Raw genomic sequence first — 15896 nt, forward strand, 5'->3', positions numbered from 1 at the left:
CACATTTCCTAACTGCTTGTAACTGTATAGAAATCTGAACTTAATTTGACAAACAAATTTAGAGACACTGTTTGCGTTATACAGCATGGTAGCGTGATTATGTGGGCGTGCAAGATAGTAAATATATTAATTCCATAGTAGGGCTTTCTCTTAGAATATGAACTAGTTTGGTAACATTTTTACATTAGAATATATCAATATTAATTCCACACGTGGATTGTGGGATTGACCATGGCCCAAACGAGGACTGCTTACACAAACCCAAGTTACCCAACAGCAATTAAAAATGTTGACAAAAACAAAAACAACAATTAAAAAAAATATATGCCTTTGACTTACATGTATTTTAGTATTATAAAGAAAATTCAATCATGGTTGTCCACTAGAGTGACTTCTGAGACAAATTAACAACAGCATGAAAAAGTGATAGATGCCTTTCAGGTCAATGGACTTGATGCTGCACCACGCCCAACCTTACTATGCTAAAAAGATTCCAGTTTCATACAACAATCGTATTCCATTTCATTGGCACCACCTAAACAATTTAAGTTGTTAAGTGACTATATATAGATAATTTTACATTATATTTTGCTGGAAAATTATTGTATTTCAAAAGTCCTTCATGACCATGACCATGATAACTTGAAATACTCATGTGTTTACATATGCCTACCGTCCAGTATAATTAAATTCAAAGCATCAAACATAGATTATATCAACTTTGTTTATTGTGTTGCCACCCACTCATTAACACTCTGTTTGGTAGAGAAGAGAGAGATAGAGAAGAGAGAGTAGAGAAGAGAGAAGTTGAGTAGAGAGAAATACGTGAGAAATAAAGTAGATTTAAAGAGAAGAGAGATAGAGAAGAGAGAGACCCCAAACATAGTGTAAATCAAGCCTTCACTCATCTCTCTTCAATTTGGAGAGACCAAAAAAGTGGTGGGACCCACCACTTTTTCTCCCCTCTATCTCCCTCCTCTCACCTACCAAACACACATACTTCCCCCTAACTCTCTCTTCTCCAAACCTCCCTTCCACTTTTTCGCCCACCATTTAATTTATGCCGCCCAACACTTATACTCTCCACTACACCCTCCGGTCACATATATAAGCAAAAAACACTTTTTAGGTTCATTCATTTAATGAATGTATCTAATTGTTTTAATGACTAGATACATTCATTAAATGAATGAACCTAAAAAGTGTTTTTTGCTTATATATGTGACCGGAGGGTGTACCTTGTATTTGATGAAACCATCCCTATAAAATATACTAAGTCTATTTTCTCATGAGAGATAGAAATCAGCCTTCTTCTACTCCTCTCAACCTCCTTTTGCTGGGCAATGATAATAAAGTTTATCTCGCTAGTTCTGAGACCCGATTCATATCGAAAGGGGTTGTTTAATCATGGGGGAGTGTTCGGAATTACACCGAATAAAACTCTCGACGACAGCGAATTAAGTTTCGCGACTCACCTTAACAATTCACTGGTTTTGTTCGTGCCATTGCTCTAGTGTTGGTGTGATAGTTTGTGTCCGCGTTGTTCATCCTCAATTTTTCCAACATATTTTTAATGTATTTTCTCCCATAAGTAATAATTAATCTCTAAGCCACTTGGTGTGTGTTCACATTAAGTGTGAATTTGAGTTGCAAACTGACATTGAGGGTGTTTGAAATGAAAAAATAAACACACTTTTAATCATAAAAATTAAAACGTCTTATAATGTATTGTAAACCAATGACTTCAAAAAATTTGTTGGACGAAAATACGTGCATCAATCATTTTATATTTTATTTAAACGTCAAATTACAAATGTTAAAAATTATACTATGCATCTTTATAGTTCACAGAAAGTAAAAACAAAACATGTTTTTTAAGTTTAAAAAATTTAAAAATAAAAATAAAAAATGAAAATAATAAATGTTTTCTAAAACTAAATAGCCTCTTAATTAGTGTATCATTCAATTTCGATTTTGCTCTTTCTCAAAGAGGACCCAATAACCATGCTCAAATTAATTGATGCATCCATGTATCGGAAGCTAATTCATTATATTAGTCATCATCACTTTGATAGAAAATGTCGCATGCATATGTTCATATATGCAAATTTTAAAATAGAGCAAAAAAATGCATATAGTGTACATAATGATTATTAGTGGAAGAAAATCTAGGTACGTGGATTATGGGAAGAAATTATGTTAGTGTGGTAGGTTACATAGACGAGAATAATGTCAATATTTGAAGCCGATACACAAATATGAATTTAGAGGACATGACACACATGGAAGCTGAATGATTAAACGCGCATTATGTTTAGGTTGATTAATAACAACATTCTCCAACGACGTACTTTTTAATTATCCTTTCTTTGAAGATTTGAACCAATTTTATTCATTAAGTTGCTGAAACTTTTTAAGATTATTGATGCCTTTCCAAAATATGGTGGTTAATATTTCATGTATAGCTACAGTTGATAGGACTGAATTAATTTGCTGGGTTCACACGCTAATTAGCTATGAATTCTAAATTAGACAATTTATATATGAGGTTGCTCACGGTTATATTTGAAAAAATAAATTTTGTTGTTGGTATACCATTTGAAATTTTACAAAGAAAGATATTAATAAGTCCCAACACAGTAGTTAGATAATTAAGCTCCATAAATATTTAATTTATTGGTGTTTTGATTCTAGATTCTCAAGGAATTAGTCTGATGATTGTTGACTATGAGGATGCATTTCACTTTTTTTTTTTAAATTAATTGCAATTTAAACTCTAGAGTAATTAGTACTCACAATATTTTATTGAACTTCCATTTTATAAAATTTTGTTAATTGAATTCATGCTAACTTATATTCAAGTTTCCATAAAAAAAACCTATATTCAAGTAATATCATTAGAAGAAAGAGTGTTATTAGTTGCGACAATTAGCGTAGGTTAGATATTGACGCTAACCTCTTTCAAAAGGAAAAAAGTTATATTTTACATGTTTTAAATTTAAAATTGATTTTTTGAGTGAGCTTAGTCGACGGTACTTAAAAATGTAATTTTACATCGGCCAAGCCACGCTAATGCAAACAGCCCATTAAATTGTGCCAATTTAAAATTAAACTACATTTGTTGTAAGGATGTTGTTGGGGGCGAGACTTGTGGCTGATGTAAAGACACACGCCCAATGACCTCATTGACTATAGTGGGACTCAGGCTTCTAATGGCGCCATGGTGGTGAAGTGTTTTTTGACAACGCGCAAGATGGAGGGCTGGGATGAGGCGGCTAGACCGATGTTGTTGTAGTCAGATAGGAGGTTGTGAAGGCTAGAAGTATGTATTGTGTGTTAAGCAGTTGGTTAGAGATTTTGGCTTGCATTTGCATCTTACACATCTTGACCCGCATTCAGGAGTCACTTCCATTGGTTTAATGCCATAAGAGAATCATCCTAACCCTGTTGAGGACCTTGATGATCAGCCACTAGGAAGATTCGCCTCCTGACTCCCATGAGTGTTAAATGTACGTAAAAGATTCGGCTTCCCAACTCCCGAAAGTTAAAAGAAGTTAATTTTCTTAGTAAAATAACAATAAAATGATTGGCTATATAAACATATTCTTATATTTCGTTTGGTATGGTCTCGTACTACTTAAAGAGCATTTGCCAATGAGTAAATACCTCAATAAGAGAAATTGTAAGTTGGAATTCAGAACTGACATGTGTGAAATAAAAGAGTCATTAAACATAAACATCATACTATTTTGGGTTGACATACAATAGATATATGAATTAGTGACAGTTTTTGACCGCCACAAATATTCGTGGCGGTCTAAAACCGTCACTAACTCATATATCAATTGTATGTCTAACTGAAACCGTATGTTCATTCATTTTCAGAAAATAAATGAAGAAAATTGCTTTATTAAGGAACTCAAGGTTTTTCTTTATGTAATGATACTTGTAAAGACAAGCATGAGAATTAAACTTCCCCTTATTTATATATATGTCAAATAACTAAATATATATATATTTTTTTCGTGCATCATCAGTGCATGTACTTAGTAACTAATACTAATGATGTTAGGATAGAATATAGATTAATTTAAACTGACAATCACAAAATTTTCAATAATACAGATCTTTAATTAACATAAACTCTGTGCATTATTTATGATTGCTATAGATTTTGACGGTAAAGCTCTAGAGGCCACTTAAGTTTATGTATATGCCATATCAGTCAACCATGCATTCGATAGCTAAACATCAAGATCTTTATTTGGATTGAACATTCAATGTGACAGCTATCGAAGTGTAGAATGATATAGCGGTTATAAAATCAAATGGATGTCCTTACACATTTTTACCAAAAATATGCATGTGTAATTTATAAAGAGACTTTACATTATAAGCACCATAGTTATTACACGATGCTATGGGGGTGTGCAAATCTTCTCTCTCTCTTTTTTGTTTGCTAATGTGTGCAAATCTTCTCTACTCATTGATGACATACATTTAGTTATTTGTATTTTAATTTTAAAGAATTAATATAGTAAAAATTAATCATAAAAGAACAGCTGTTATTATGTTAATGAGAGAAGTACATACACTATAAATTTGTAAAAGACTTAAAAAAAAAATTGTAAAAATGTGTGGTTGGATGGTTAACGGGAAAATATTTTCATTTTAATATATAAAATAAAAAAATTATTCACTTTTTACTTTGAAGTAAATATTAAGTATGTTAACACTAACGTCAATAAATATAATCCAAATTGAACATAGCTGATCGGGTATTTTAGTTCAAGAGTTAACTCAAAAGTCATTGCAAAACCACTCACTGTATATCTCCGGCTCCTTGTTATGAAGCTTTTCACATATCCGGATTATACTTCCCATGTGATTCAGTATTCAATTTTCTTGATTACTAGGCCAAGGCCCTTGTATACAACATCCCCTGCAACCATCATTCTAGGCCACTGATACTTTGCCAGACCCTACCTAAAGATTTTGATATCAAACCAATGGTTGACCATTTGATCCCAATCAGAGGGTAGTAAGGCCACCTTGTACCTAACTGCACACAAAAACTGAATTAGTGCTTTATATTAAGTCTAACTTTATATATAGATTCGAATCCATGCAACCCAATGTTAGTATGCACTTTAAAATAAAAAGTAAATATAATTCTTTTTATGGATAAAGATAATAGTCCGTTCACATTACACTGAATTAATACTAAACACAAATTAAATATGGTGGCATTAAGCATATTACAGGAACACAACTGAGCCGAAGACCAGCATTGTATATATAAATAAAAAAAACAAGCTTAGCCCACCCCAAATTTGCATTTGCACCTTTTGTCCCTCTTAGCCTGAGTTATATAGTTAAATATTGAACATGAAGCAGTTCCACTTGTTCCTTCTTATGAGTATCCTTCTCTTCCTTACACCTACTTCTCATGCCATTAGGACCAAGTTTTCAGGCCCTTCCACTTCAACCAAACAAGCTTTTCATCTTGGGGGTGAGTCTCCTATCAACAGCAGCAGCAGAGGTTTAGAGTTCGAGTCTCAGAAACGAATGGTTCCTACAGGATCCAACCCTTTACACAATAAGAGATAGATTTTGCCATTGCTCAGAGTATAAGCAGATATGGTTTCTTTCCACATTTAATTTTCATACTTGATTTTGCCATATACTATTATTATATGTTAGCAGAATTGAAGTTGCATTTGTATCTGATAGTAGAAGTAGTGCTTGCTTAGCTAGATTGGTAGAGAGAGATGCTGTACAGAGGATAACGAGAGAATTTTGGGCTTTTGGAAGTATGTAACTGTGTATGGATTAGAATTTGTAAATGTTCAGTTTTTACATTTTCTGTGCCTTGAATGATGTTTCCTGTTTCATTGGAACTTGCACCAAGTTTTTCAGAAACCAGTTTTAGTACCAATTTGCTTCTTCTATGGCTCAGTTCCAAATATGACTCTCCCCCTCCTCCCCCATAATTCACATCAAAGAAATATGATTTTCATGGGGCATGCTTCTGTTCTGATTGTTTGGTTGCTGGGAAAACTAAGGACACAAGAGAAAATAACCCACATCCCATACTAGTATACTCAAAGCATGTTTGTTTCAACTTCTATTTCCACAGAATCAATTTTATCATCCAGAAATTACTCAAATTTTTCTCCTTATAGTTAATTTTGTCTTCAGAATCAATTGTAGTTCACACTTTCCCTCAACAAGGTTAGTGACAGAGCAACATCTGATAGCTTCTTTTTCATGTGTTCTAAAGCAGCTTGTAAGGGATTGATGTCTCTCATATTAGGAATTCATGTGACAAAAGTAATGTTAAAATTTTGTGTCTATTTCTATCCTTTTGAAGCATATGGGATAAATATTTATGAAGAGACACATAAAAAATTAACATGAGCTTATTATTTGACATGAGAAAATCTCTTAACAACAGTTTTTTTTATAATTATAATCAGATAAAAATAAATTGAAACATGCAGTTTCTCACAGATTTTGGGATTAGAATTTAGGTTTACCGAGTTGGCATTTGTTTTGCAATGAAGAGGGAAGGCAAAACCTTGAGTTCATAATATTTTAAAATGAAACATTATGAACCTACTCATCAGCCACTTGACAGTTCAGTTATCATCCCTCCTCTTGAATTATTAGGCCCCAAACTTTTAATGCAGTATGTTAAATACCCATTACTTCACACAACAGCCATGCAATTTTTGGAAGTGCAAATTGTAGTATTTAATTGGTACACGTACAAACATCACCAAATTAAAACAAGTGTTGTTTTAAGGAATGAAAAACTTAGTGTTAGTTGGCAATACTGTTGCTGTCCATAGAAAATACTGAAAATCTGAAATTGTTGTTTTTAAAGATGCCCACTGGAATTTAAAATCCAAAATTAAAAAGAAGAAATTTTCTGATAATACCAAGGCGTCCAAATAATTCTTGTGCTATTTTATCATTAGTGCAATTATTGAGTGAATATTTTTAAAGAAGGTACTAGTATAAATCACAAATTATAATACTAACTACCCACGAAGGATAGTTTAGTTGGCAACACAGATTGAATGTGTAGGAAGAGTTTTCGAGTTCGACCCTCACACAATACACCTAAGGGAAGGTTTTTTTTGTTTTTTTGAAACTACCTAAGGGAAGGTTTAAAGAGCTTAAACGGTAACAAAATCCTCAATCTAAGACTGTTTGTATTTAAGTTAACATGAAAGTGAAAGTACTCTCATTCCAACTTAACTCACAACCTTCTTTCACGTTTGCTATTGGAAAGCGTGAAAACCACATTCATTTTCTCTTGGAATGTGCGCCAACAGAGTTCAAACTGAAAACCAAACATGCACTAAAATAGTTGGCATATGAATCCAAATAATGATCGGATGATACTGAATGGTTAAACCAAAAATAAATTATAGTACTAACTTGATAGCACCAAGTACATGGGAACAAGGAGTTGTATCTTGAATAATGAATGTGGGAGGTGTGGTCCACAGTCCATTGGTGAGTAAGTGAAGATACTAATTTTGGTTACAGGACACACCACCAGGGCAAGCCTTTATGTATTGAGCGTGTTGATTTTTGAACCTCATGGTTGTGCTAAGCTAAATAATTGTGTAGTTTGAAAGTAAAAGAAAAGTGGTATAAACATTGAGATGTGGCATTTGGCATTACCACCAACACAATGGATTGAACTTTGAATATACAAGTAAAATAACAGACATCGTGGATTCGACTTTATGATGTGCCTATAAGCAGCAACTATTTCTTTGGGCACATTGTATTTTATTTTTGGTGCAGTAACATGCTTATTTATTTTGAATAATTTTAAGAGATATTTTAAGTCATAATTATAAGTCATGTATAAGCAAGGGAAAATTCATTCGGCGCAACAATGTTCACTTAGAACCCGTTTGATTTACCACACATCCTAACGCATCAACGCAAAACGGAAGCAAAGGCAAACATGCCCTGCACTTCAAAAATTAAACTGCCATAACAGCCAGTTCAGTAAATATAGGCAAGTAGCAAACTCACAGAAGAAAGTAGATATAAACATGGGTTAAGATCTTTTACTGCAAAAGGCTGGAAATAACAGAAATGATTGCTTTTGTAGCACTGCACAATCTCAATGGCTAAAAATCTAAACATGCCGCGCCCATTATAAACTACATCCCTTAACAGAACATATTCATCACTTGGTTCAAGAGCCTCATAGATAAAAAGCACAAAGGATGAGCCAGAAACCCCACCCTCCAGTTACTTGCAAAAAGTTAAAGCATGCTATACCTCCAATTGAATGCATTCACTTTAGCTCCTAGTAGAAATGGCTACAGAGGACATGAATCTTGAGGCAAGGACGGGTTCATTGCTTACAGCCTTCGATGCCGCCACATCTTCCAATTTCTTCCAGATGGATTCCCGCTTCTCTTGCTTCTGCCGTTCATTGATTTCATCTTCTTGGAATCTCATCAAGCACTCATCAAAAAGTGCCTGGTCAGCATCTGAGAATATTTTTCTCACGTTCAGGGTCAAACTCTGAACTGCTTGGTTCCAGTGGCCCTGTGTATTTGTCTCCAAAGCAGGCAAGATTATAGGTAGTATTGCTTTGCAGTTTTGTAATATCAAATTTCGAATATGATCATTGTTCCACAGAAACAGTGCCCTTTCAGCAACCTGCCACAGAACTAATTCCACATTAAATTTCATTCAGTAAATCCCAGTGATGGGTAGCAGAAATACGTAAAAGAAACAGAAGGAAATGTATATTGTACTTCAAGTATCAGATTTGAATCAAAGGAATTCAGATCTTGGCATAGTCTGTATAGTGTATACAACTGGTATAAGAAAGAAAAAGAAAATGAAAAGACAATCTCCCAACGCAAGCCATATTCCAGCCTACCTCACCAATGAAACTCCCTCAGCATATTTCTCCCTCTCTAACTGACCCACAAGCGTCCCTCCACTCACTACTTCCAAATAGGCAGTTAGTTTTTGCTTTCTCTCCTAGGCCTGATCCAGTGCATTACACCTCCTTACTATTTTCACATAACCTTAGTTATCAAGGGCCTCCGGGCCACATCAGCTCACCCACTGACCTTGTCCCCAAGGTGGAAATCAGGGAAATGCTCTTGAACTTCAAACAATGCTTCTCAAGAATTTTCCAAGTAGGCAAGTGTGTCCATTTGATCTAAACCTCCATAGCCCCTGTGAATTTTTCCACACAGGCAATACTTCCGCTGGAAGAATTCTACGATCCTAGTTCCCTCCTAGAGTAAAAAATATAATATAAAACTATTCATGTATCTACCCCAAATAGCATAAACTTCAGAGATAGTTGGTTCATGACATATTACCAAAGGCTCTAAGACCAAGTGGTTTAAAGTTCAATCGTTGTTATCCCTATTGTTCTAACATAAAAGATGAATTTCAGCAAAAGGTTGCTGAGCTTGTGCATTATCAACACTTCCATGTGCAATGTACTCTTTCATGAAAGGCGTGTTAGAAAGGACTAGTCTTGGGTCTAACAATCCTACATCTCACCTACAATTTAATGTAAATAGAGTGTGTGTATATGCACACACACACGCGCGCACACACACACACATAAATATATATATATATATATATATATATATATATATATATATATATACAATTCCGCTGTGTATTTGAGACATACGAATTCAATCATATGCTCTCTCATTTTCCTCTCTTAATATGGAATCTAGAGCTTAATGAGAGGCAATCCTAATATGTGCACACACACACACACTACAAAAATATATATATTTTTCCGCTGTGTATTTGAGACATACGAATTCAATCATATGCTCTCTCATTTTCCTCTCTTAACATGGAATCTAGAGCTTAATGAGAGGCAATCCTAATCTGTGCTTTACCCAATGAACCCACTGCCCATCAGGAAAAATCTCTTCTTTTTTTTTTTTAAAAAAATTGTCCTTTGCAGTTACCTCTCTCCACCATGTACTCTCTCTTCCCGCGTGATCCAATGACTTCTCCAAGTACCATTTACTGTTGTTTGCTGCTGTCGGAAATTTTTTCATCAAGTTTCCCAATTGAAAATCTACACCATATGAGTTGCGTTTGGTTGTTCAATAAGCTGCCAAAATCTCAGCTCCCTCGGCCAAGGGATGTGCTCACACACGCCGATGTTTCTCTTGCTTCTCATACATCTAGTGCACACACCGTATCAACGTGTGAGCAGCGATCTCCCAACTACCGTTTTGTGCATTCCAGTAGCCGGCCAGTCCCCTTCCCTGATCTCATTTTCTTTGACAGTTATTGCATCACGAGGCACGCAATTTTGTTCATCCAGCCCCTATTCAAGGCTATTATGCTCTCCTCTTTGCTGACCCATGGCACATCCACAGTCCTATTATCCTACACAAACCACCTACGACGCAGTCCTATTATCCTACAAACCACCTACGACGATTTCTTATAATATGAGGAGCCTCAAGCCTCTGGTCTCTACAACACTGAAAGCTTATGCTGATTTCTTGAAATGATTCAAGGAACGCCAGGCCTCAGGTTCAACTGCCTTTGTTGTACATATTGGTGATACCTTTACTTGTCTCTCCTAGACACATCAAGGAGTAGATCTTGTTTGGACTTTGGAGACATCACCACCGCCATGATATTGCACCCACTGTGGTGGCAACCCTCTTGGGCATGGCTCCAAGAAAACATCCTTGTACTCAACCAAAATCTCCTCAGCGGCTATGGAAAATGACAGTTGTTGCTCCTCTCCTCCATTCATGAGCTGATATGCCACATAATACCCTTCACCATCATCTTATAAAGTGTTAACCATGTTTCTCCAAGAATATTGAGCTTTACAAAGGAAGGATCTGGATCTCCCCTCAAGACCTTCTCACTCCCTACCCCCGCCCCATTTAAGTGTTAATTTCTTAAATTATCTTCAACAACAACCAAGCTTTCTAAGCCAATCCATCCCCAAAACAATCTCAGTTCCCTCAAGTCAAAGAGGAAAATATATTTGCTTGATTCTTACACCTTGAATCCCCATCCCCACATCCTCACAAGTACGTACCCCTATTCCACAACTTTGCCCTAGTTCTATTAGGATCTAAATATTAGGAATTAAGTTTATTTTAATTTAAGAATCTATCTTTTTTATTTTAGAGTCAATATTTTATTTTAGGAGTTTATGTTTTATTTAGAGAGTCTGTCTTTTAATTTAAGATATTATCTTTTATTAGGATTTAGGAGTCATATTTTATCAGGATTTGATAAGAGTCTGTTTATTATAAATAGGACTATCCTCCTTAGGTTAGAGTCATGGAGTTGAATTATTGAGTTGTAAGGGAACCGGCCCTATTGGAGGAACCAGCCTCTTATTTATCTTTATTAGTCAGTTTTTAATAATTAAAATACCAAAAATATTTCCTTTTATCCAAATTTCTCTCCCTCCTAGGCCTTATACGGTGCATCGCATCTCTACCTCTCCTCACAAAAACTTAGTTCATGGGTCTTGAGGCCGCATTACCCAAGTAAGATTTAATTCAGCCCACATGCTTCTACTTAAGATATATTCCTCACAACACATAGTTGCTCCCTTGAATTTTCCATTTTATAAAGCAATTAGTAGCAATGCACACAGTCTAAATTACGACACCTTTTTAGTGCTTTTTTTTAAGAGAAAACATTTTTTGCCTAAAAAATAGTTAGATAAGTTCTTTCAAAAGAACTAAAACCTAGAAGGCAGTAGCAGAAAAATGAGGGATGATGTGGGCGCAATAGGGAAAAACACAGAGCCTGTTGAAACCACAATATTGAGACTCCAAATGTGGTTAAAATCATTTAACATTTATTAGGTTTAGCTCACACAATCTTAGTCAAATGCAAAATATTTTTATTCAGGAGGTTAATAATTTAATGTTTATTCAAAAAACATGCAAAGTCATCATCACTTATTCTGTAAGTTCATCATCAAAAGTTGGCAGAAGTCAAATTCATATGCAAAATGTAGGGCAAAGAAGAAAAGAAGAAAGGGGAAAATAGACAGATACGAGGCCTAAGGTGAAAAATGTCAAAACAATCCTAGTCCCAAAGAAAAGGAAATATACCAGCAAACTGTCAAGATAGCTAAGAGAAGCAAATGGGAAAAGGTTGAACATCAGAAAGAAATAGAGAAACAGATATCACTATTATTGGGAAATGCTGAAGTACATGCAGATATCACATAGGAAAAAGGAATGGGGAAATTTCGCAAGTACCTGGAAGTGTAGGCTGTTGAGGCATCTACCAATTTGACGAAACAATGGCACCACACATCGCTGAAATTCTGCGGGTTGAGTGGCTTCTAAAACTTCCTCCAGTTCACCAAGGAACATTACCTCCTTTGAACTATTAGTAACGGGCCAATATTTCAAAATGCCTCTAATCACCGTATTTGCTAACTTGACATCTTTTTCAACAAATAGAGTGATGCAATAGGAAAGCTGTTGATGATACATAGAGACACACTTCGGCCTGTGAAGAGGGATCAGAGCACGGACAAGGAACAGCTTATGCTCTTCTTTCAAAGGTAGAGCGAATCCATTAATTATGCTTCCCAATATCTCCAGCAACTCTGCAATTCCATTGTGTTTCTCAGTCTCAAACATGAACTGGTAAAAGATATTGTTGATAGCTTTCCTAATGAAAGGCCGATGTACCATGAACTTCCCATAAATGCGGTGGAGAATAGTCTTCAAGTATTCCCTCTCTCTTTGGTCCTCAGAGTCAAAGAGGTCAAGAAGTTTCAACACAAATGAATGATCAATGTATCGTTTAGCAAGCTTCGCATCTGTCTCTGATGAAGCCACAAACCTATAGAGAATTTCATACACAATCTGCAGATGACTCCATGCTGGTTCAAACGTGGGTTCCTCTTCGTCAACATCATAAGCATCTGCAACCTTACCATCATGATTAGAAGACGGCAGAGTTCGAAACAAGTTTGCCGCCACCATCTTCGTGACCTCCTGCATTGTCAATTCATTGAACTTCGAATTCACGGACGAAATATAATCAACAAGCTCAAGCAAAGTTTGCCTCTTGACGTCCTTCTCTTTAAGATGCTTCGCAGGATCATTAAAATCAAACACAACACAACACATACTCAACTTCCTGATAAAAAGATTCGGCTTTTCTGAACTAGGAACATCTCTAAAAGCCGGCAAAGCCTCATAAACACTTTGAGCCATTACAGAACCAACTTGAGATGCAACTGCAGGAGCTGATTTCGAAGGCTTGCGTGGTGGTATTATACTAAGCTTAGCTTGGTTTGTTTTACCTGAACTCGTAGAGGGCAGTACAAAAGTCCAATTCCCCTCATCCGACCCACCCGAACCGAAATTCAAAGATTTTGAAGAAGCTGAATTGATTTTCAAGGTGACATTGGAACCAACCCCATCATTGACCACCCCTCCATCACTATTAGAATCACTGTGAGATGATTTTGAAGGCCTGCGTGGTAATTTACTAAGCATCTGTTTGATCATATCTAGAACACCCCAGAACCTTAAAAACCCCAAAACCTCAAATTTTCTACCAAAGTTTCAAACTTTGACCCTTGTGAACTACTAACACTATCACACTATAGGAGGGTCATTTGCAACTTTGCAATCATACCCATAAACCCTAATAAAAAAACCCATACCTCAAAACTCTGAAAATCACTCTGGATAATTCTAGATTCTCTGCACAAACACAAAAAACAAGAATTAACTGAGAATGAAGCAATGATTCCAAGAAGTTGACAGCATAAACAGGAGAAAAGTACTTACACTGAGATTGAGATTGAACCAATAAACCCTATTGAAGGAAAGGTGTTGTTGAACCCAAAGTTTTGATTTTTTTGATCAGAGAGTAAAGGGAAGAAGAAGAAGAGAGAGGGAATATGGAAAAGGTGGTTTTTTTTTGTTTACAAAAAAAAAAGGAGAGGTGTCTTGAGTTCAAATTTCAGGTCCACGCTCCATATAGAGAGAGGAGGGGAAAGGGGCAGGAGTTGAAGTTAATGACATTTGTGTCCCACTTTTGAAGTTTTGAAAAAATCTTTTTTCTATTTTTTTCATGTGAGGACTGAGTAAATTGGTGGTTATTGGGACCCAAATATGAAATATCATCATCAAAATTACGGCCCAAGTATGGAACCCTACTACTTATAATTATGTGATTCTTGAGGAATGTGGATGGATTGATTGTCTAATAGGTTTTGAGTTTTGGTTGACTGAGTCATGTTAGTATGGTCCATTCTCATCATTTTATTCGCTTGTTTGGTAATGATGATGGAATAAGGTAGGATATGATGAGAAATATTTATAAGGACATGATAGAAGAGTGACGCGGGGAGGTGGGTGATGATAATAACTAATTATATCGGAAGTTTAAGTTATTGGGTAAATGACACGTGAATAAGTATATTTTTAACATGTCAACTCACACAATAATTTATTTAAGCTTGAAGCATGGATAATGCATAATGCATATGTCCATTTATGGTGTGTTGATAATCAACTCTTTATTAGAAGAATTGGAGCGGTAATAATCAAACTCTAGACCGCTTGTTCATAGAACCTTTGATACTGTGTCATGCTTCAAGCCTAAATTGACCTAATAAAAAGAGGGGACAAAAGTTGAAGTCCTACACAGGTTAGGTGAGTCTATGCATTGTTCCGCTTCAAGTCTAAGTGAACTTTTGTGTGATGAGATGTGTTAGACACATAATATATAACAATTCGGAGTCATTTACCCAACAACTTACACTTTTATAATAATTGGTTCATGACAGGTGGGAAGAGTGAGGGAACAAAGTGGGAGAGATGGTGTGTAGGGACCAAATTGAATGGTAAAATATTGGATGAGAGTAGTAAATTGTCATGTGGGATGGTTAGTGTCTTGTCCAAATGTCACTGAACAGGTCATATCAATTTCACTGTTAAGCTCAAGTCAAGACCATCTTAACCGAGGTTTCACACATTTAGAAAGTACATTTGTTTTCCCCCTTAAGATCCCATAACATAGACTCTCATATACGTAAAGGGCCCGTTTGGTGACCAGGACAAGATATGATAGGACAGGATAATAATCATATCCTGTTGTTATCTGTTGTTTGTTGCACCAGCAGGATAAGATAACATTATCCTGTCTCCTATCCTATCCTGTCAATCATGTGTAAAATTTATCCTGAGGGGAGAGCTAGGATAGAACAGGATAGGATACCAGTTATATATTTTCTTTCAGTATCTAACTCCAATTAATTTATTTTAATATTATATAATTTATAATTTATAATAATATTAATTAATAAATATAAAAATATTAATTTAACTAAAATAAATAAGATTGTTATTCATAAATAGTAAAATAGACTACTCACTTACAAATATTGATTTATTAATAATAATAAACTAATTTAATATTTTATCTCCTATTATTTAAAACTTATTTATCTACTTATATAATAATTTAAATATAAAGTATTTTTGAAATAATAATATTTTTAATTTAATTAATTTTTATTGTTTATCACATGTCAAAACTAAGTGTAAACCATTGATTACAAATATTGATTTTTTAATAGTAATAGATTAATTTTCTATTTTCATCTCCTATTATTTAAAACTACTTATCTACTTATATAATAATTTATAATTTAATTCTAAAGTAATTTTGAAATAAAAATATTCTTAATTAGTTGATTTTTATTGTTAATTATCACGTGTCACAACTAAGTGAAAACCAATTGGTTAACTGCATAATTTTATTTAAAAGGCTATCTTCAAAACAATAAAATAGGCTAATTAATAAAATTTAAATTAATTTTATTTATTTTAAAATAT

At 34.8% G+C, this 15896-nt stretch overlaps 1 protein-coding gene across 2 annotated transcripts; it reads right to left on the minus strand.

Moving 5' to 3' along the window:
* Nucleotides 1–8001: 8001 nt before the first annotated feature.
* On the minus strand, nucleotides 8002–14071 carry LOC130724548 (serine/threonine protein phosphatase 2A 59 kDa regulatory subunit B' gamma isoform-like). 2 transcript variants are annotated; one of them, XM_057575808.1, is made up of 3 exons: nucleotides 13842–14065; nucleotides 12288–13754; nucleotides 8002–8700 (listed from the first exon to the last, which is right to left on the minus strand). In XM_057575808.1, the coding sequence occupies exons 2-3, from the start codon at nucleotides 13554–13556 to the stop codon at nucleotides 8335–8337; spliced, it is 1635 nt and encodes a 544-aa protein (XP_057431791.1). In that variant the 5' UTR covers nucleotides 13557–13754; nucleotides 13842–14065; the 3' UTR covers nucleotides 8002–8334. The 2 variants fall into 2 exon arrangements, with proteins under 2 accessions (XP_057431791.1, XP_057431792.1); XM_057575809.1 differs by having other exon boundaries at nucleotides 8510–8711; nucleotides 13842–14071.
* Nucleotides 14072–15896: the final 1825 nt, after the last annotated feature.

Source organism: Lotus japonicus, chromosome 6 (assembly GCF_012489685.1).
Source record: "Lotus japonicus ecotype B-129 chromosome 6, LjGifu_v1.2".
NCBI classification, from domain to species: domain Eukaryota; kingdom Viridiplantae; phylum Streptophyta; class Magnoliopsida; order Fabales; family Fabaceae; genus Lotus; species Lotus japonicus.

Excerpts from the sequence above, each read along its gene's own strand:
- LOC130724548 (XM_057575808.1), bottom strand. The coding sequence starts at position 13,556 with ATGATCAAACAGATGCTTAGTAAATTACCACGCAGGCCTTCAAAATCA. Across the intron at positions 8,701-12,287 it reads TCAACAGCCTACACTTCCAG|GTTGCTGAAAGGGCACTGTT; the intron begins GTACTTGCGAAA and ends GTTCTGTGGCAG.